General features: G+C 38.7%; 1 protein-coding gene across 4 annotated transcripts in view; it reads right to left on the minus strand.

Annotated features, from left to right (window-relative positions):
• Positions 1–23,188, minus strand: part of usp10 (ubiquitin specific peptidase 10) — a 62,392-nt gene that overhangs the window by 10,440 nt on the left and 28,764 nt on the right. Inside the window, exons 2-13 of one of the 4 annotated variants that reach the window (XM_067416955.1) lie at positions 19,681–19,749; positions 19,054–19,099; positions 18,643–18,702; positions 16,599–17,792; positions 11,985–12,076; positions 11,760–11,869; positions 10,268–10,326; positions 10,008–10,111; positions 9,038–9,137; positions 8,729–8,906; positions 8,457–8,504; positions 6,092–6,257 (exon numbers count right to left, since the gene is read on the minus strand). In XM_067416955.1, the coding sequence (XP_067273056.1) occupies positions 6,092–6,257; positions 8,457–8,504; positions 8,729–8,906; positions 9,038–9,137; positions 10,008–10,111; positions 10,268–10,326; positions 11,760–11,869; positions 11,985–12,076; positions 16,599–17,792; positions 18,643–18,702; positions 19,054–19,099; positions 19,681–19,749 (2,226 nt within the window). The remainder of the gene's footprint in view (positions 1–6,091; positions 6,258–8,456; positions 8,505–8,728; positions 8,907–9,037; positions 9,138–10,007; positions 10,112–10,267; positions 10,327–11,759; positions 11,870–11,984; positions 12,077–16,598; positions 17,793–18,642; positions 18,703–19,053; positions 19,100–19,680; positions 19,750–23,188) is intronic. The other 3 variants (XM_067417100.1, XM_067417025.1, XM_067417186.1) reach the window with 3 other exon arrangements.

A 23,188-nucleotide genomic window follows, 5' to 3' on the forward strand; every position in this document is an offset into this window, starting at 1 on the left:
TCAAATGGAGATTGATAAAATGCAGCTTACTTGTTTATTAGGTGTTTTCAGATCATTTGCGCGCGAGAAAGAGCTTGTGTTCGTGCGGTTGCCAGATTTCAGTAATTAAATCCCCCAAACAGAGCTTTTTTGTGAAAAGAAACCCGTATTCACTCCGTTTTTTACCTAAACATGTCCAATCTGCCAACCATATGCATGCGATCTCGCAAGGACGATCTGAAAACACCAATAAACAAGTAAGCTGTATTTCAGCAATCTCCATTTGAGATGTTCTGCTTAAAGTGTCATTCAGCCTACATTTTTTAGACTTGTCTTTTTTCGTCAGTGATATTGCATGTTTATATAACGTTAGTCACAATGTAGGCTAACGTTACGCAGTGACTGATGTAGCAAAAACATCATAGGAAACCCCATACTTCAGTTCTCAAAAATATAAATATATAACTTATATTTTTACAAAATGAATAGTCTTGTCAAATGACTGTCGTTTTAAATTATATGGTGGAAAAGGTGGCGTTTGCTAGAACAAGAATCGAGTGAACGATCTAAGCAAAGTATCTACGGTTGTATTTTGTAATACAAAATAATTGTACCCTTTTGTCATTAGACACAGTATTTAGTTTTGTATGGTACTTGGTGTTTCCTATTGTTACTGTACTAGCATCTTGCGTTATCTAGACAATGCGGTCTCTCTAAGAAACCTTCGATTTAATCAGAAATTGTTTAAACAGTCAATAAGTGGATAAATCGCTACTTACTGCTTGCAGGAATATAGTTGTCACTTTCTTCCGTTTAAGACGCTGAGCAAAGTTTGCTTGAAATGGGCCGAACAAACGAACGATCTTGAATTAAATTGTTGTGGTATCGGATTATAAACATCAACCATGACTGTGGACATTTTTTATCTGTGGGAAGGTTAGAAAAGTCCTCAGTTCTCTCCTGAACAGCCTGGAACATGATGTGTGTCCAGGCGAGCAGCTTGTTTTGATTTGCTCCATTTCCGCTTGACAATGAACATGTTTGGACAGATGCAAATGTTGGGGGCGTGCATATAAATGATCCCCAATGCTTGCGTCACTGTTGGGTTTATGCTGAGAAGCACTTTTTTTTCTGTGGAGTTATGGATTCACAAGATTTACATAAGTAGGAGGCAATGATGTTTAAGACTCACAGTATGTGATGTCCATGTACTGAACTCTTATTTCGCCATGGCAAGGTTAATTAAATTTTTCATAAATTTTCGCAATTTCGCAAAAAGGTTGCAATTTTAGCATTCTTTGTGTCCTGAAGTAAATGTCCCGTTTTTTTGTTTCAGTTCCAAGAGAAACAGCTAGGAGCGTGCAATATATATATATATATATATATATATATATATATATATATATATATATATATATATATATATATATATATATATATATATATATATATATATATATATATATATATATATATATATATATATATATATATATAGCGTCTGCAATAATATCGTAATAGTCGTTTTAACGATGTGCGATCTGACATTATCAAGTAAATCCCTCACACACACACACCCAGAATGTGTGCGCGCGCGTACACTACCTGATGTGCGCGCACACCACGTGTTGTAACTTAGTATTGAAGATTGACTAGTGCGGGTGCACGCTTTCACTGCATGTATTTTTAATAAATATCATAGGAAGAATTAAGTTCTCAGCATAATAACAAATGTGATATTGATTTTATACAAGTTAACCAAACAAGAATTTAATAAGAGACTTACAATTTAGACACCATATTGCCCATTGTTACTCTTTCACCAACAAGAATAGTTCAAAACAAAGTCACAGCACTGTGATCGCCTCTGAGCAACACACGCTATGTTTTCCTTACTGAATGAATCAGCTTTTTGAACAAACAATTTGAATCATTGGGTGCGTTTACATGTACACCAGAAGCTGATGACAAAAAAAATCAGCTTATTGAAATAATCAGTTTTCCCCATTTACATGCAAACCAGTAAACTGACAATGCAAGTAAACCGCATTTACATGACTATTAATAAACTGGTTTATTTCCCTGTAGTGACGTCAAAATTAATAATGTCCGTATCGGACTGAGTTTTTCAAATGTTATCGTCAGCTGTGATGTTAAATAAAGCATGCACCGTGTCAGCAGGAGATTTTTGGCTCATATTATCCTTCATGAAGTTAAAGATGCAGCGTTTTGACTGAACCTCTTCTACTACATTAGATGAGAAGAACACATCTTTACAATTTTCTGGGTCTTAAAAAAGTCTGCGTTTGTGATATACGTCCTTATTTCATGCAAAATGCTAGCTCCCTCTGTCATCTAAATCTGCTCTTAGTTTGCGTTTTTGTCACCATCACACATGCGCACATCAATAAGCCGACAGAAAACAGGTTAATGTGTTTACATACTGAGCGAAATCGAGGTAAGAGGCAAAAAACTACCTGTCCCGACCGGTTTATGCTTACGCCGTTTATGACCTTACTGCGATAAAAGAAAACGGGTTACCAAGTTTACATGTTTACAAGTAATGTACATGTTACATTAAATAGTCAAATGATTAATTCCTGAATGAATTGGCCGTTTGAATGAATCCGTTGAATATCAATGACTCACTCATTAACAGTGACTTGCTGCCGCCTAGTGGCGGTTTTAGTTTCACATTTAAAGAATCTTTTCACGGTTTAAATAATTTCAAATATCAATATTCAATGTTGTGTTTAAAACATCAGAACGTTATTTATGCATTACTACAGGTTAGTCACCTCTAAGCTCATTAAACTTGTTTTGACCTTTTAATGGCTATGGTCTTAAAGGGGGGGTGAAATGCTGTTTCATGCATACTGAGCTTTTTACACTGTTAAAGACTTGGATTCCCATCCTAAACATAGACAAAGTTTCAAAAACTAATGTTGGACGTTTGATGGAGTATTTATGTGTTAAAAATACTCCTTCCGGTTTCTCACAAGTTTCGGCGAGTTTTTTTCGAGTATGGGTCTACTTGACGTTAAATAGATCGGAAGGTCTTTGTATGGGCTGTACGGGCTCTTCTTCCGGTAGGGTGCGCGTGCGCGTAACTAGAGGGAGAGAGAGGAAATGCACGCAGTAAACAGTCTCTCAGGTGCAGATCCAGTCGTCCGTGAACACTTATGACGCGCCGCGCTCCACTTTATTCGTATGGGTGACGTCGAGCGACTTCAACGCTTCAGCACAGCATTCCGGGAAGGCAGCGCTGCATTTGAACCGATTTGAACGCAGAAATGACGGGAAGCTTCAAGGCATCGCTTCAGTCGCGTCGCAAAGTGGATTTCCATGGTCACTGCTATCACAGGACTTCACCAAATCATACCAAAGAAGTGTGTTTTTGACAGAGCGGTCACAGCGATAAAGGTTCGGTCCTGCTTTGGAAGCAGCCGGTGAGTAAATCAACTTCAAATGTCTCTGCTATTGGCTACCGTCGCATGAGTAAACATCAGTAAACGATACGATCGCGTGCTTCGTCATTCAAATGCGCTAACGGTTACTCCATTGTTGTTCTGTATAACACTAGTCTGACTCTGACGTGCAAAACCGTTTTGCTTGCTACCTCTAATGTCTAGTCACATACAATAGTCCATAAACCGAATCATGTCCTCATAAACTGCGCGTAAAGACACACAAAGGCCCCTAAATACAGTACATATCACAGAGACGGACATCCTGATGTTGCCGTTTCTCCTGTTCAATTTATTTCAGCCTCAGATTTGATTGTGGATCATTATCTGTATTAGCTGAGATAGCGATGAGTTTCTCCACACTTGAGGACATCACCGCTTTGTGCACATTCGTCATTCTTTAGCTCCGCCCACACGATACGCCTCCAGGCGCTCGTTTTTTTCCGGAAAGACTCGGTACAGCCCATATTTCTTTTATAAATATGATAAAACTAAAGACTTTTCGGAGATATGAAGGATGCAATACTACTCTATAGGTACTCAAGATTGACATGAGATTGACTGAAACTGAGTGTTTCACCCCCCCTTTAAAATTTTGATTAGCTGATGAATGGTTTCAGTTTAAATGCAGTTTTCAATAAAAAGCCTACTCTCCATTTTTTGTCTCTTGCTCCTGTTTCTTCTTTTGGCATTTTGAAGCAGCACTTACAACACGGTTATGATCCACTAGTGTGAAATGTGTAAAACCTGCAATGAATCCCCTGGTCATACACACACATACATATACATATATATGTATACATACACACACACAGTGCCTTGCAAAAGTATTCAGCGCCCTTGAACTTTGCGACTTTTGCCACATTTCAGGCTTCAAACATAAAGATATAAAACTGTAATTTTTGGGAAGAATCAACAACAAGTGGGACACATTCATGAAGTGGAATGAAATTTATTGGATATTTCAAACTTTTTTAACAAATCAAACTGAAAAATTGGGCGTGCAAAATTATTCGGCCCCTTTACTTTCAGTGCAGCAAACTCTCTCCAGAAGTTCAGTGAGGATCTCTGAATGATCCAATGTTGACCTAAATGACTAATGATGATAAATAGAATCCACCTGTGTAATCAAGTCTCCGTATAAATGCACCTGCACTGTGATAGTCTCAGAGGTCCGTTTAAAGCGCAGAGAGCATCATGAAGAACAAGGAACACACCAGGCAGGTCCAAGATACTGTTGTGGAGAAGTTTATAGCCGGATTTGGATTCAAAAAGATTTCCCAAGCTTTAAACATCCCAAGGAGCACTGTGCAAGCGATAATATTGAAATGAAAGGAGTATCAGACCACTTCAAATCTACCAAGACCTGGCCGTCCCTCTAAACTTTCAGCTCATACAAGGAGAAGACTGATCAGAGATGCAGCCAAGAGGCCCATGATCACTCCGGATGTACTGCAGAGATCTACAGCTGAGGTGGGAGACTCTGTCCATAGGACAACAATCAGTCGTATACTGCACAAATCTGGCCTTTATGGAAGAGGGGCAAGAAGAAAGCCATTTCTTAAAAGATATCCATAAAAAGTGTCATTTAAAGTTTGCCACAAGCCACCTGGGAGACACACCAAACATGTGGAAGAAGGTGCTCTGGTCAGATGAAACCAAAATTGAACTTTTTGGCAACAATGCAAAAACGTTATGTTTGGCGTAAAAGCAACACAGCTCATCACCCTGAACACACCATCCCCACTGTCAAACATGGTGGCAGCATCATGGTTTAAAATGGCCAAGTCAATGTCCAGACCTGAATTCAATCAAGAATCAGAACTGAAAACTGCTGTTCACAAACGCTCTCTATCCAACCTCACTGAGCGCGAGCTGTTCTGCAAGGAGGAATGGGCAAAAATGTCAGTCTCTCGATGTGCAAAACTGATAGAGACATACCCCAAGCGTCTTACAGCTGTAATCGCAGCAAAAGGTGGTGCTACAAAGTATTAACTTAAGGGGGCCGAATAATTTTGCACGCCTAATTTTTCAGTTTTTGATTTGTTAAAAAAAAGTTTAAAATATCCAATAAATTTCGTTCCACTTGATGATTGTATCCCACTTGATGTTGATTCTTCACAAAAAATTACAGTTTTATATCTTTATGTTTGAAGACTGAAATGTGGCAAAAGGTCGCAAAGTTCAAGTGGGCAGAATACTTTCGCAAGTCACTGTATATATAAACCATATAAATATAAAAAGGTAAAATGCTCATAAATTTTTGATACAATACAACTTTTTGTAAAAGATGATATCTATCACTGCTTTGAACTGACCACGCAGAATATGAAGAATATCAAAAACTTTAGGAGTCAGCTGATCACCAGCACTAAGGTAGTATTACAATAACACACAGCAAAATATCGTCTAATTATCGTTATCAAGAAAATCCCGGAAAAAATCAAGTTATCATTTTTGTCTATTTTGCACATTTGTTGAATTTGTTGAATTGAGGGACAGATGAACAAACTGACAGATACAACAAAACAGCTAGAGATTTGTTTACTTCAGGCATTAAAATAGGTTTCACTTATGAGGGGGGAGACACTGAAACAGTACATATCAGACATATCTGTGGGATGTTTAGAGTTAATTATTCACACCTCCTGCTTGCTCTTAGTGGTGTAGCCCTGAACGGACTCCCGCGCCACCAGTACCTCCAGGGCCTCCTGGACTGTGCGGATCTTCTCTGATTGGATGTCCAGCTGCAGCGTGAAGAAGGGCTGCAAGGTGGCCGACTCTTTTGAGCTCTGCTGGTATACCACAGATCTAAAAAATAAAAAATAAATTAAAAAAAGTTTTAAAAAAATGGATTGTGACCAATTTTAGAGGTAACATGTAAACCATTTTCTGTTAAAAACAAAATAATAGATCAAAAAAAGCATTGCCTGGGGCAATTGGAGAATAGGGCATACTACTGTGAATCTGAAAGCCCCAAACTGTATTTTTCCTCACATACCCCTTTTCCACCAGAATGAACCAAATGCTAGTTCAGAGCCCGTGCTAATGTGAGCTCTAAGTTGGTTCGACTTGAGAGCCTTTATGAACCGGTTTGGCTTTCCACATGTAAGAGAGCCACCACAGAGCTAGGTCTTACGTCACTGTATACGTCTCATCTTTCTCGCTAGCGTTTTAGCAATGCTAGCGAGGCAGCGGGAAATACAAACACACCAGGCTTGTTCGAGATGCATCGGCGCTGCGCAGACCGATCCGTATATGGTATTAAAATACCGTGTGAGCGATTCAAAAGCATAAGGAGTCGCTGGAGCTCGCTCTACTTTGATGTCATACGCAATCAGTCTGCACAGCGCGCGCCGATGCATCTCGAACAAGCCTTCCCTCAGTGGCTCATGGCTTTATGATCCTACATCAGCATTAAAACGCCGCAAATCCAACGCATTTGTGCAGCTCTCCATGATTTGTATAGACGGAGATTACAATCCAGCAGCTGTTAGCTTGATTAGCTGCTATTGAAAAAATGGCGGTCACAGGTTTGTGTTCATCTTGTTGATCACGGTAACGCCGCCCCCAGCCGGTGACGCAAGCGGTTCTTACTTCTAGCCCAGCAATGTTTTGGTGTTACTTAAGAACCACTTTTCCTGGCTCGGAGCTAGTGCTTTGGCTGTGGAAACACAAAGAACCGATTTGAAACTAGGCTCTGGCTCCGATTTAGCACCAGCACTGCCTTGGTGGAAAAGGGGTAACAGTAAACAAAAGAAGGGCTTAGCTATGCAATTAAATTCTCCAACAGACTACCAAAGACTCCATATCCAGACCATAGCCCAAAAAGCTAAGAAAAAAAAGTCTCCATCTAATCCTTGACGCCCCCACACGTTCAGGCATCTGCGTTTCTGCAGCCACCAAAATTAGCTGGGCTGTGGTGGTGCACCACAAGGCTTGTTTTTCAGCAGTGAATTGTTCGTAATGGCTGTAGCCACACAGCTTGGAGGAGCATTAGGACAGCAGAATGGGCTGAAGATAACATCAAACTTACCAAGCCCTTGTGTCATAGCACAATGAAAAAACCAAACCTAATGCCATGGCTTTACTTTTCCGCAAGTTTTTTTTTCTCCAGAAGTGCTGCATATCCGCCCACCTCTGTGGTTTAATGTCACAGAGGTCAGGTGTCCTACACAGAAACTGTTAAGGCCCTGAAATACTTTTCAGATTTTATTTTCAGATTTTTATTTTATTTTTCAGACAAATAAGCAGATTTTTAGAAAGAACCGGTGACACGTAATTTCAGAAAAAAAATCAGGCCAAATCAAAGTTTGTGAGAAGTTCATTTTGAGAGTTTGAAAGCTTGTCGAACACTTTCAAGATACGATTGCTCTGGCTGGTCAATGCCAGTAGTTATAAGTAGTTCAGTCTTCTCTTCAGTTCGTCAAGATCAGACTGCTGTAATTCTAATCAAATTTAACACTGACACCGTTTCCCCCCCATGTTTAATACTGTAAAGCTGCTTGCATTTAAAGGGTTACTTCAGCGAATTAGCATACGGCTTTGTATCAGTAGAAACCCTGGTGTATATTCGAATGATCGTGCTTGTAGTGTCTGTTCTCCAACTGAACTGATTTTATGAAGATGAACAGGGTGGAAAAGTGAAAAAAGTAGCGGTGGCTTTGGGAGTGGACTCGTAGGGCAGCGAAGCAAGTGCATTCTGGGAATTGTTGTCTTTAATCCTCATGAGACAAATACATTCTGTCTATAGAAGTCACCAAATAAAAAAAATATTTCACATTTCTACTACATTAATGACTCAGTTTAAATACAAAGCTTAATGCTAAATCACTGAAGTAACCCTTTAAGCAACCTATTGTATAGTGCTATATAAAGTGGAGTAAATTGCAGAGCGTGTGCAAACATATCCACATTGCTATAATCAGATGCTTTCTTAACTGCTTCACTTTTGTTGCGGGTTTATTTTGAGATGAAAGCTCGCAGCACATATTCACATAAATGACGCACCCAGCATCATGGGCAGCGCCGGGATGTTCGATGAACTTCTTTTTACCCCTAAGCGAAGAACAAAAAAGAACTGTCATGAGTATATCAGGGCCTTTATGAGGACAATGACTCTACAGCAGTGGTTCTCGAGACTTTTTAGGTCAGGTTCCACCTTTGAAGCTATGCAGTATATAGGAGCTTTTACACTAGGGATACATAGAGGACCAGCCTGAGAATCACTGCTCTACAGTAACTAGAAGTAGCTGACATGGAAACATACATTCAAAGCCTACCTGATGTGGCCACCGAATATATCAGTGATAGGTGTGCGAATAAAATCCGCCTGCCGGGTGATGGAGGTTTTGTTTCTGGGTCCGACCTGTTCCCACTCATCATCACTGCCTTCTTCCTTCTCAGCAGGGTCTTCCTCCACACCAGGCTGAGACTCAGGCCCATTTTGCGTGGGCGCTTCTGCTCAGAGACGGAAAAAGACATCTAGTTAGTATGAAGCAATCAGAAACCTAATAAATATAGAGTGGGCAGGACTCCAGCTGAGAGAGAATTTCTCTTGCAAACACTGCAAGAACCAAAAAGGAACATACTTTCTTCTTGTGGAGAAATAAGCTTCTTCAGTGCCAGCATTTCCTCATGCAGTCCATTTAAAATGAAACCAAGGTACTCCTCCGCATCCTCCTGGCGACCCTGAGAGATAGACAGAGAGAACATTAATAGATGACAGACTTTACTCATCCACAACACCCTACACTTGTTTACTAGATTTCAAAACAAAAGCTGTTACCAGACATTGAATAAACGTTTTAATAAAAGGTACAACTTCTAGATATACTGGCATCCAAGGCACCATAATAAGATTACCAAATTATAATTCCTGAAGGTAATACTGCAAGTTATCTATTGTACAAAAGGTTCTTTATAGTGGAAAATAGTTATTTAGATTATTCTTTTTCTAAATTATTCTTTTAAGAACTATTTACTGTAAGGTTCTTTGGGGAACCCAAAACAGCTATTCATTGAAAAAACACTTTTGGAAGCTTAAGTTTTAAGATTGTAGAATACAAGGAAAATGTTGATCCTCTGTATAGTGCCTGCTATGCCAGCACTGTTTAGACACGCTGTCGTTCTTCCACATCCGGAAGACTGCATCCACAGATCCAGCTCATTAATGGCTGAAGATAGCCATAATAAAGCTTTATCTTTATCTGCTTTGATCTGTTCATTAGAGGTTCCTGATGCACTCGTTCCTCAATGTTAGTGAATGTACAGACAAATACAAACAGAGATAGAACAGGAAGGTCTTGTCCTCAGGTGAGTCAAGTAAGGTCTATAATTTTAACTTGATTGTGAGGTGCCAGTAATCGTGAAACTAAGTGGCTAATGTATTGTTGGGGGCAATTACAATCAATCAATACATAAACTAGAATTAGTTGCTTTCCCTTCAGATAAAGACATTCAAAATGTGTACTACTTGGAGCCCTCTAAAAACACTGTTGGGGCCTTAGCAAGTCCAATTATACAATGGGCTGTATTGTAAACCATTTTCATGCTGCCTACCTTCTCAGAAAGGCTTGATTTAATGAGGGTGAGGAGTTTATAAATGTAGGTGGGTTCAAAAGGAACACCCACTCTAAGGTCTTTCATTATCTTCTCTCCAGCAGCTATAAGAAAAGCAGAAGATAATATATAATGATATATAATATATAATGTATAAATACACAGTATAAATAATATATAATATATAATGTATAAATACACAGGTGAAAAAAAGGAATAAGCAACAATGTTGTCCATCATTAACTCTGGACAGACATTACCTTGTTGTTTAGCCTTGGAAGGGACAGGCATATTGCTGAACTCATTCACAAGCCGAATACTACAAGACAAAAGTCAAAGGTCAAAAACACATTCACAAAAATTACAAAAAAAAAACGAATTCCCCTGCTTAACTAAATGTAATAAAACAGCCTAATACTGCCAGTAAACATGCTAGTTTTTCGGAAAGGAGGATCCCTTTAGCTTCAAGGGCCACACTACAAATGCACATAGAAATATATTAACGTGGCAAGCAGACAATGCTAAAAAGAAAAAATGTGATTTTGGTCCAAAAATGTCATTAAAATTATTGAATTCATCAAAAACTATGCACTTAAATATTCAAATATTCACCCAGAATATTTAGCTCTGGTCAGATTTGTACATTTCAAATGAAAGTTGCCATCCAGTTACTCCATCATATTTAAGATTCATTATGAACGATAAGTCTGACATCAGTGTACAAACAGGTGCTTCCTGTTTAAAAGACTAAAAACCTGCAATGCTTTATTCTGAATCTTCAAACTTGGCTCATTTAGAGTAGACTATATTTTTCTGCTTGGCACCTGGACCAGTTGATATTTCTATTGACAGAGTATATTCACATTATCCATTCCTGCATCTTATTAACCAGACAAGTTGTTTGTAGTTATTGTAGATGCAGTTGCCATGATGACATCAGTGGGCCACAAATACACTCCTGAACAAAATCTTAAGACCGGGGATTAATTGCCAGTTTTACACATTAATTGGGCTATTGGGTTATTGGGCAGCAGTCAGCATCAGTAAGGGCCTTAATTTGGGTTGAGGATCGACCTGTGTCTTCACGGACAACCCGTCGGATCCTGCGGCTCAGTGCAGGTGAAATCTTTTTGGGTCTACCACTTGACTTTTTTAACTCTCAGGATTTTTTAAGAAATGTAAAATGACTGTCTTACTGCGTCCAACCTCAGCAGCGATGGCGTGTTGCGAAAGGCCTTGCTTGTGCAGCTCAACAATCCTGCCACGTTCAAAGAGAGAAAGCCTTTTTGCCTTTGCCATCAGGAGATCTTGACAATATGACTGCTTGAAGGACAATGCCATGAAAGCCATATTTTTGTGCAGATTTGACCTTTTTAAGGCTATGGTCTTAAACTTTTGATCAGCTGATGAACGGCCTGTTTGAGTTTAAATGCAGTTTTCAATAAATTGCCTACTGTCTATTTTTTGTCTCTTGCTCCTGTTTCTTCTTTTGGCATTTTGAAGCAGCACTTACAACCCGGTTATGATCCACTAGTGCGAAATGTGTAAAACTTGCAACGCATCCCCTGGTCTTTTGTTCCAAGATTTTGTTCAGGAGTGTACATGGCTCAAGGGCCACATGTGGTCCACATTTTGAGTACTTTCATAAGACTTATCACATTAGTGCCTCTTAAACTAGAAAAGTCTAGTTCATATAAAACAGTGTAACAATTATAAAGTCATATTTAGGACAGAAAAAAGCTTGAAACTTACAAGTTATCCATCATGGGTGTGGATGTACAGGGTCTCTGAGTCTCACTGAAAAGGGGAATAGACTTCATCAGATGATACATGGGGGGACACGCAATCAGGGCCTGCAGGGTCTAAAGCTAAGAGTCAAGTGAGAATAAACAAATAGGACAAGAAAGGCTTCATCGATTAATTATTGGTTTAAACAGCTCAATAAGACCAGATGAACTAAGGCAAAGAAAAGGATACAGCATTGATATAGCACCAGTTTCCCTTGTTTATCAGTCCTCTTGGTTGCAAAGACACTGGTTTGTGTATCAACTTCACATTCTCAATTAATTCTGATGGATGGAAAGAAAAATAAAAATAAATCATGTTTGTGAATGAAACACTAGGGATACTAGGGTACAAAACCACATTTTTTTGAATAGCAAAAAGGTAAGTTGCCTGAACTAGGTAATCTTAAAAACCTTGTATGATTAGTTTACCTGATTGTTTTTATAAGAGACAAATACAAATAAATTTAAAAAAGATAGCATTTAAAGAGAAATCTAGACAAACATCATAAACAATCACTAGTCTGAGGAAATGGTAAACAATGTTATGTTCATCACTCCAACCTTGCTAATGTGACTGATGCACAAGAAGCTGATTATTGCAGAATGATGAGATTTTTGTACCACGCCTAGGAAGGGAGACTATAATAATGCTACAGCTCCCATGGTAACGTGGAAATATGAATTTAACAATATTTTAATAGAATTAAAGTGGAATGCACAGTAGAACAAACAACAACAACCCCTTTATCTTTCATTGGTCAGCACAACATGATAATGTTGTAGTGACAAGCTGGTGGGGAAGATAAAAAAAAACTGTTAAACTGGATATTTTCAAAACAAAGAAATAAAAACTTAAATGTTATCCAATGCAAATTGACTGGAATTTTTTTTTTTTTTTTTTGTGGGGTTTTCCACAGCAAAACAGGTTTTTACAATGTCTCAAGCTATTTGCAATTGGATATCTGGCCAATATTGGCTTAAGTGACACCAGAAGATACGAAGTGTCATGTGATTTGCAATACTGATGAATCATACGAGACCAGAAAATGTACATAAAACATCATTACTAACTCAAAGCAGCTAGCATAGAAATCCATTCTAAGAGCTCAACAAAAGGCATTCTGCAGATTTATTCTGAAAACTAAAACACGAGGGCAGCCAATGGTCAGGAAAAGAAAAATTCATCTCCACTTAGTGCCCCATCCAAGTCTCTTGCATCAAGGGAGATTAGCACGGGACAAAAGGAATGCTGACATTTTTTTTTTTACACAAGTATATATATGTATAATAAAAAACAGATTCACATGATCATAAATCCTATTAACAACTTTGAAGAAAAACATCTGAAATAGTCATACAAATGCCATTAACCAAACAGATGCTCTTCCTGTTATTTAATAGAACATGCATTTACCCAGGAGAACAGTCAAGAATGTTTGAGTGGCACCATAAACCAACGCTGAGACCAATAGAATTTGTCCAATCATAATACGGCAAGTCTACACAATACACCAGGCAGCAGTTTCATAAGGAAGTTTTTTTTTTTTGATCTTGCGCAATATTTCTCTCATTTGAGGAACAGCAGGGAAAACCCAGAGAAAGATTTAATACAATGTAGAGTCCAAGTGATTGGTTCCAAGGTCAAGAAATCATTGTATAGAGGCGTGTTGAATGAGCAGAAGCAAATCAACTTAACAAATCAACACTTAGGCTCTGGACAAGAAACCTCCCTGCTTTTTTTGTTCTTCAGGAGACACATTCTGAACATTAATGGTAATAGTATGATAGATAAATACAGCAACTGGGTGGGCCTTTAATCAAGACCTGTCATGATTAATTTGAGCAACAATAATAATAATAATTCGTTATATAGCGCTTTTCTAGGCCCTCAAAGTGCTTTACATAGAAGGGGGGAATCTCATCAACAACCACCAAGATGAGGAAGCGTGGCTTTTAAAAGAATTGAGCAAAGCAGCCCTGAAGTGATTAGGATCCACAGAAGGGATTATGGGTGCCGCCTGCAGATAAGCAAAACAGGCTGCTGCCGCCATCTTGTGGACAGAAGCATGAACCAAACAGAATGCATAGTTCAACAGTAGATACACATTCTTCCATTATTCATTCAATGTTCCAAACCCACATGCTGTTGTTTTCAAGAAAATATTATGAACATTTATGCAGCTGTCTTTAATAAAGCAACAAACAGTGACCACGTCTGTCCACCTCAAAAAAGACCCATAACGTGAAAGCAACAGAACAGATGGCAAAATTCTAATTTTATTCATCATACATAACTATCGTATTGCTTCAAAATATGTGGAATATAACACGCAAGATGAATGGACCACTTTCATGATGCCTTTTGGAGCTTGACAGACGTGGTCCTTATGAAGTCATTGTAGGCAAAAGAGCTGATTAAACACTCTTCAAAGTAGGGCTGGGCAAAACAATTTTTTTCAATGGAATAATTTCTAAAAATGTGGTCAAATAGATATAATTTTGTAGTTATTTCCACAAACATATCCGAATGATATTAATCTCACCACTAGTCTTATCCGCTAGATGTCATCATTTTATTTACCTTGCACGATGTTACAACGGGGAGTATGGTCTTTCGTTTAGTGTTCAACATGGCAAATGCATGTGTGCCTTTTAGCGTGAAAGACGTTCAGGAGACTTGAAGGAACTGAAAGGACAGTGCAGCATGGGCACAAAAGTTCATAATTTTCATAGGTTTTTTAGCCCTACCAATTTAAACATTGAGTTGAAAGTAGGGGTGAACCCTAATAGTCGAAGATTCGATGCATCGATATGCAGGACCGGATTCGATCACTGATCTCATGGTCGAATCTTCGCGGGTGTTATGAAACGAGGATCATACCATTTTGGCAATATGGGGGTGCTCAATATTAGTATTATAGACGTGTCGCGGCACTGAGCGATCGCCCCTTTAAGGGCACTGAACTTCGCACCGGACGCGCGCGCCTTTAAAAATCAAACACAAATACACCGACGGCGGCATTCGATGCGCTGTCCGCGCGATAAAATGTATATTTCCCTCAAATCGTGAATGCACATACTGATTTCACCCTGTGCTACAAGATACACTCATCGTGCAGCTCTTCTGTCAGAAGTCGATTCAAAATTGAGCTCGCGCAGATATAATGTTCACGTCTGCCTGGTGTGAGAGACAGCGCCGAGCTTCAGTCCGGTGTGCGACCCCCTTCAGGCACAATCGGCTTAAGAATGTGCATATAAACGCACTCAAAGTGTTCTTTTCCTCTCTTGGCAGGTATTTTTTTTAGGTTTATTTATCAAAATGTTCTTTTATATATTTGTGTGATGTTCTGTTTTTCGATCGTGGCATTTAAATGTTATGAGAGAACGGTTAATTTACGAATGTGTAGTGTAGCCTAGTTTTGATCACTTTATTAAAAGTGGTGGCTGTGTGCCGTGTGTAAAGTAAAATAAAAATAGTCTTAGCCTCCTGCTGACTAGTGTCCTGCCTTTCCCAACCCGTTTATACTGTTTATTTTTTTCCAGTCTATGGTTTACACACACAGATGATTCGACTATTGGTCGACCATAGAGAGATTCGAAAATTATGATTCGAATGTGTAAATCCTTAGTCGGGGACACCCCTAGTTGAAAGATGACGTGAAAGAGAACAAGATGTGCACACAGATAACGTGTAAATAACGAGTTCTCAATTGAATCAAAATTGTGCAAAGAGGAATCAAAACATCTATACTGATACACAGCCCTGCTTCAAAGACAGTGAATTTTTCAGAAGTTTCATTAAGATAAATTATTCTATTTTAACAGATAGGAAACTGAACATTTAAATACTAAATAAGCTAATATTTTAGTTAACTGAAATTTCATTTAGCTTATAAATGGGAAATATCTACAGAGGCACTGATCATGTGAAACACTGACACAAAAATACTTAAAGGGATAGTTCACACAAATTTTATTTCGTCATTAATTTCACACCCTGATGTCGTTCCAAACCCGTAAGACCTTTTCACCTTCGGAAAACAAATTAAGATATTTTTGATGAAATCCGAGAGCTCTCTGACCTCTCCATAGACAGCAAATGAATTAACACTTTCAAGGTCCAGAAAGGGAGTAAAAACATTTGTTAAAATAGTCAACCTTAATTTTATGAAGTGCCGAGAATACTTTGTGTGCAAAAACAAACTTCATTCAACAATTTCGTTCTAGCCTGTGCCAGTCTCCTACGCATTTTACATAGCAAACACAGTGCAGCTTAAAAACATCTTAATTTGTGTTCCAATTGTGAATGAAGACCTAACGGGTTTGGCTTGCCTGTATTTCAAGTTAATAAAATCATTTCAAAACAACAACGGATTTACAAAATCGGACCCGTGCAGGACTCTGGATAAGGGGATTTGTTTTTGTGTATCAAGTATGAATGAGACCGTTTAGCATAGTTTATGTGTTTTGATCAATATGAATAAAACCCTAAATTTATCCTTGTTTCTTTGATTAAATCACTACACATTTACTTTATGAACTTTGAAATTTGCTGATTTTTAGTGGAATGGACTTTCATTAAATATCTTAATTTGTGTTTTGAAGATAAACAAAAGTTTTATACAACTGGAACAACAAAGGTGAGTAAATGACAGTTTTAATTTGTTTGGTGAAATATCCCTTTAGCAAAGTCAACAAGAAAGCATTTGCTTAAAAACAAACATTTGATAGGCATGTTTTGTGCAATAAAACATTCTTTACATTTAGGACTCGAAACCTTTAACATTGTTGCGTCATATTTTACCTGCCAATTTTAGTGCCATAGGGTCTTCAGACACAGGGACAGGGTCCTCACGCACCTCATTGGCCTTTTCAGGCAACTCAGAGGCAGCTGAGGCAGCTGTTAACACGACAACAGCAGGTGTGCTCTTCACCTCAACATAAGCCTGAGGACCTCCAGGAAGAGGCTTGGAGTTGTGGAAGAGGCTGGCCCAGGATTTTGGGGGGTTGGCCACAGGTGCTGCAGGGGGAATGGGCGAGACTACCGGCTGAACTTCAGAGTCTAAGGACATAGAGATAACAGAGGAAGCAGACTGCACCTCGCCTGTTTCAGACGAGTCTTGGAGTCCGTCTGAGGCTCCAGCAGCCGAAGCAGTCTCAGGCAGCCCGTTAGCCTCCCCCGAGCCTTCGGCCTCCCTCTGATCAGTAGTAGCAGGAATTGTGGTTGTGGCCAGAGCAGCAGCAGGGGGAATAGGAGATGGTGGAGAGGAGCTGTGTCCTCCATTACCGAGGAGTACTGGGCTCTCTAGGGCTGGGGGTTCTGCATGTTGCTCTGCAGTCCTGGCACCCTGTGCAACCCCACTGCTTTGAGAGGACGAAGAAGAAGTAGACAAAGAAGCTGCTCCATTTCTGTCTAACAAAGAGGCAGCTCCGCTCGTCAAGTCCAATGTTGAATTGTCAGGGCTTTCACAAGTCCTCTGATGGGTAAGAGGGCCGGTTTGGGGTGTGGATGTGGTGGAGGTTACAGAACTTGGGGGGGTGAGCTCAGCCCCAGCTAGCATGTCCCCCATCATGTCCTCTGAACCCAGGAGTGGAGCATTTGGACTATGTCCGTTAACCAGGCCTGAGACACCTACTCCATCTGTGACCACGCCGGTGCTATTGGAACCCTCCAGGTAGTTGTAGTATCCCGGCGGCCGTTTTTTCTTTTTCTTTCGTTGTCCCAAGCCACCCGAAACCCCATCCATGTCTGAACAGGTCTGGTGGCCTGAGGTCTCGGAGTTGCCACAGCATAGGGAGTTAAAGTCGGCACCATCTGGGATATCAGCGACTGCCGTGGCTGTGGGAAAGGCCTTCTGAGATGGTTGGCAGCCTAAGATGAACTCTGGGGCCTGGGGATTAAGAGTGCTGGAGACTTTGTACAGTGAGTCTTTCACTGCCACAGGCTCCGCATTTATTACCTCATCCACTCCAAACTCGATATGCTGGTAGTCCTCTCCTGCAGATCAAAACATCTCAGTTAGATTTATGTACATGTAAACTGGTTAAACCACCCTGGCATTTATAGTTATTTTCTTGATTTTAAATAAAAAGATGCATCAAAGCTAACAGTTAGAAATCTTATTCTGATCTTTCAATAAGCTTTGCTGAAAGCTAAAAATGTGTACAATAGAATTAATTATGATGCATCATGTTACAAATACAAAATACAAAAAAACTGATTGATTGATTGATTGTTGTGGCACTGAACTGTGCAGACTAAGCAGTGAAGGATAGTTTGAAGTGAATGAAAGCAGAGTTAGTGAACGCATCTAAGACTTTGAGTATCAAAATTAGCCAGTAATCAGCAAAAAAAAAAATCAATGAAACCAGAACTCATCATGGGAACACAAGTTCCCAAGAAATGGAAAAATAAATAGTTAAGACCACATCCTTTGTTAGTATCCATTTTAGATTTATTTTAGAACAGCATGGTGGACAAACTCATAAGCAGGTTGTGGACTGTCAAGACTGCCACATTTTCAGGTGAAGTTCTGTTAGAGTTCCTGAAAGACGAAGAGGTCCATGAAGTTACATTCTTAGTCCACTCTTGAGCTGTGATGGGTTAAGACAGAATTTCCATAAAAGTAATAAAACCTGCACTGCAGGTAGATGCATATGCGCGCCAGAGAGACGCCTGGCACCTAGGCATGCAAAGCTCCAAAGATTAAATGGACAGGCAAGAATCAGTAAGGTTTAAGGTTGATAAAGGGGAAGGTTTAGAAAGCTGTCAGTATTTAAGACCTGGGTGTTGAGTTCTGCAACAAAAACAGAAGAGTAAGGCGCTGTGTAGTGGACCGAAAACTCACCGCAAACCTGCCGTCTCAATGATTCCGTTATGTAAGGCACAGCAGGAGTGCAGTAACCTCCTAAATAATTGATACAGATGAGGGTGAAGGTCACAACTACCTGAGAGGGCAATATGATACTGTCTCGGGAAAGATTATTAAGACTACAGATATGGGGATGTAGCCTTAGGCTCGAACTCACTGATGAATGAGGGCCATTCTACCAATTAATGATTAGGATGTGAATAGCACAGATGAATATTATGAATTCTGTATTCTATGTGTGAAGATATGGTCAATGCATAATACATAAAAACCATTCTGTGCGGTTATGTGGGCGTAATTGTGATTAAGGAGTTCGTAGTCTGTAACTCATATCTTTATTTCTGAATCAGTATTTGTAGAAACAATCAGATGAGGCTTTCATCTTACCTGAAGAATGGCTGACGCAGGAGACTTTATCATTGAAGGGGGGAAGCTGATAAGAAATTTGCACAAGATCACCCAATTACAAATCAATAAAAGTACATAAACATACAAACAAAACTTTATTCCATAACCTATACATTTAAATGTTATCTGAAATAAACAAAGATCAATTGTTATAACATGTACTTTGGAGTGGAAGGCCGGAGTTTATCCACAATCAGAATGGACAGCAAAGGATGTGCACTAAATAACAGTGACTCATGCTTTTTTTTTTGTATAGAAGGAGGGAAAAAGGTGGATGAAGAGTATGATGGCATAACATGTAACAGGCAAGATGGCTTTTTTGTTACATTTCCCATATGTGCAACAATTTGGAGCAAAATGAAAATTAATTTCAATGTCAAATTACCATTTCTTACACTAGTAGTAATGTCAAATATTTAAAAGTCTTAAAGATTACACTGAAAGATAAGCAGTGTTAATGAAAAATCCATTTCAGATGTTGCAAATAATTCAAATTCTATAAAATAAACAGTTAAGATAGGGTAGAAAATAGCAAACGCCAAAAAAAAAGAAAAGTCTAACAATTTATGCATTTTAGATATATACAGATGTGTGTAATTATTTTACCTCAACGTAACAGCGGGGAGTCACAAAGAACTGATTGAACTCATCTGGGCTGAACTCCCCAAAGATGTACTGCAAAAAACAAACCAAAGAAAAGTTCATAATGTTAGCTGACAATGATTGGCAAGTATTGATTTCATCTTCCTGTTAATTGCAAATATTTTATAAACCTTTTTCCAGCATTATGGCATCCTTTAAACACAGGGGGTGTTCTTTTTGTGATGAGAATCAGCATCATATTACATGTCCTTTATTTAAATTCAGCCCATTTATTTATTACAACAATCTCTGTGACAAAGCCTTTGTGTATGAGGGTAAATGAGGACGTGGCAGCCATCATTACCGCATGATTGCAACATCAGGTTGGGTGAAAGTAAAGAGCAAGTTGGAAACTGATGAGTCATGCAGCATGGCAAAATGGCTCCCACTTGCCCCACTTTACAAGGCAACAGCAGAGAGAGACCCTTCAAGCACTCACTTCGGCCAATGTGTAACATTCTATGAGTGAAGACAATTAAACATTCCTGAATGTATTACTGAAGATTTTTAAATGGATATTTTGTGTGGTGTGACCTGACTATAGTCCTAAAATCCTTCAGAAGAATTCCAAATGTGGCTTACAATGGTTGCACTTTATTTTACATTAAGTGCACTTTTTATGTACTTGCCAACAAAAGTATTGAGCAGTGAAAAGTGACTACATGGGTTAAATAAAATAAATCGCTACCTTTACAACAGTAGTCAGAGGTATATCAACATTTATAGATGCATCAAATATGCACCCATTCAATTAATTGCATTCTCTGTGCAATGCATGCATAAAAGAAAGTAAAATCTAAATAAAATGTATCTTATATCCAAAACCGCAATTTGGCTTAGTGCAATTATGAAATCACAAAGGCTGTGACTTTTAAATTTAAATCCACGTACAGCAGTTCACAGTAAATATAGCGTGCATTTAAAAAACAACATGCACCAAACATCTTCCCAAACTTGTAATTAGAAGCGTTTATAAACCTGTTGTCCAACAAAAGACACCATTAGGGGCTGCACGATATTGGGGGGTTGAAATGATTTGTAGCTAAATACAATATGTTTGAATGAACGACTCAATGGCTTACGCATTAAGACAGCCAACTGCTGCCACCTACTGGAGGTTTAGTTTCATGTTTAAACATACTTTCCAACATTTGTTATATGTCTATTCAAAACTACAAATTTCAAAACATTATTTAATGCATTTGTAATTTTTCAGTGTAAATTATTTAATTTGATTGGTAACAGCCCTTATAGTCTTAATTGTATGTATTGATCAAATTTAACAATATAAAATGAAACCTGAAGCATAGCCTTTATTTAATATGATTAGGGGGGAAATACCTTTTATAAAAGGTAAAAATATCAAATTTCAAATGATTCAATAATATATATTTTTTTAAATCACAAATATGCATATTTAAATATGTCAAAGCTGATTGAATACTGGTGAGAATATTGCTTCAGAATAAATTATATTTACAACGCGCACACACAGACGGAAAAATAAAAAATATTGAACTTTTTTCCACGCGCTGTGTAAGTCATATAAGGACGCACACCCAAAAGTAATCTGGTCAGGTCATGTACATGGTGAAGCATGTTGGTGTATTTATGTGACAATTTTGCTATGAGCGGATGGCGCGTTTCATTGTCTCTCCACCATGCTAGTGGATTAGCAGTAGAGTCAATTGGTTGTTCTTGGAGACGTTTTTTTCAGTCATGGCATTCTTTGAAAATTTTCTAATTTTGTGACACCCCATACATATGTTACGCTAGGGGTGTAACAGTGCAGATTGCTCACGGTTCGGTTTGTATCACGGTTTCAGCACGGTTTGGTATTTGGTGGTGGTGGCTGAGGAGATTCCCCCCTTCTATATGTAACGCGTTTTGGGTGTCTAGAAAAGCACTATAAAAATGTAATGAATTATTACTATTTGCCATGCTCAGGGAAAGAAAGAACTACTGTCAAATAAAAATAAAGAAAATAAGAACAAAAAACTTAAATACAAGCAGCAGCACAAACAATGCTTTTCAGATTTGTCAGGTAGGTCTAACAGTTTTTAGGTAGAGAAATTGAATAAATTAATCAAATGTAAAATAACTGAACATTTAACTGTTTAAATTAAAGATTAATCCTTATTAAACTTACAAAAGCTATTCAATCAAGAGCAGTGAGTGGTGTCCTTATCTTTTGTTTGACAGAGCAGTAAAGGCTACTGCCCCTTTAAGACCTAATACAGGGATATGCATCATCTTTCTCAACTATATACAGTTCACTTAAGGCATATTCAGACTATGTCTGCTTGGATACTCATCAAGATTGACACTTTGACATACTTTTTGTGCGAGTTAGTCCGTTCACGCGCAAGACTTGAAAGAGAGCTCAATATTTGCGCACTGAGAGACGTGTGCGCGCTTTTGGACGAGCGCACAGAGACAGCTTCTCACACTGCAGAGAGTTCTCACTCGCGTCTTCTGGCGAATATACTGGGTGAAGATGGCAAAAAAGACTGGTCATACGGCAGCACTCGCATGCATTGAACACAGTTTACAAAGATAGGCCGTTTTGCCCACGTTTTTTTTTAATTATCGCTGTTGAAGTGTAGCCAATCACTGAGGAACCAGCACATGTATCCATCGACAGAACCATACATAAAGCATTATTTTTCAAGTTACAACCAGTGCCGCCGCTCCCATCACATGCATAGTCGTAGTGCGTAGTCGAGGAAAACACACGCTACCCATAGCAACGCGTTATGACAACGACATTTCAGACTGACAGATACAAGATAAATATGGCTTTTCCGCCATTTGTTACTTTTTTGTACACTTTGTTATATTAATTATAATTCAAATTCTGTTTTATTGGCCACGATATAGTAATGATGAATGTTGAGAGGGGCACATTTGATTAACTTTCAAAAAGGGCACGGGCTCAAACCCCCAAAGCCCTCCCCTCTGCAGTGCACTTGTCTGGTGTGTGCAACGTGTCCATGGTCCTGACTCCTGTCACAAAATGCAGCGAAATCTCTGACAGGGCTTTAATAGTCTAACGTTACAGTGAATGAGAGTATGGGCCGAAACGAACGCACAGGCCATAGTGTGACATCCGTTAACCATAGTGTAAACATAGATGACGTCACAGGTTTTTCTATAAAAGAAAGTAGCCTTCGTTTGTATGTTGGCCTAGGCAATTTATATATTAATAATACTTAATAAAATATAATTCATATTATTTTATTACTTTTGTATTAGTTGCTTTAAGAGTAAAAAAAAGAAATTGGTCGGTCTTAAATCACATTTACAACCAGCAAGTCGGTCTGACTAAAAGAAAAAAAAAAGAAGAAAAAAAAGAAAAGAAAAAAAATGAGCCTAAATTGACAGGGTCGGTCGGGTTACGGCAAACAAGAATATTTTTAAAGGGGGGGTGAAATGCTGTTTCATGCATACTGAGCTTTTTACACCTTTAAAG

The sequence above is a fragment of the Pseudorasbora parva genome, chromosome 1 (genome assembly GCF_024679245.1).
Source record: "Pseudorasbora parva isolate DD20220531a chromosome 1, ASM2467924v1, whole genome shotgun sequence".
Lineage (NCBI taxonomy): Eukaryota > Metazoa > Chordata > Actinopteri > Cypriniformes > Gobionidae > Pseudorasbora > Pseudorasbora parva.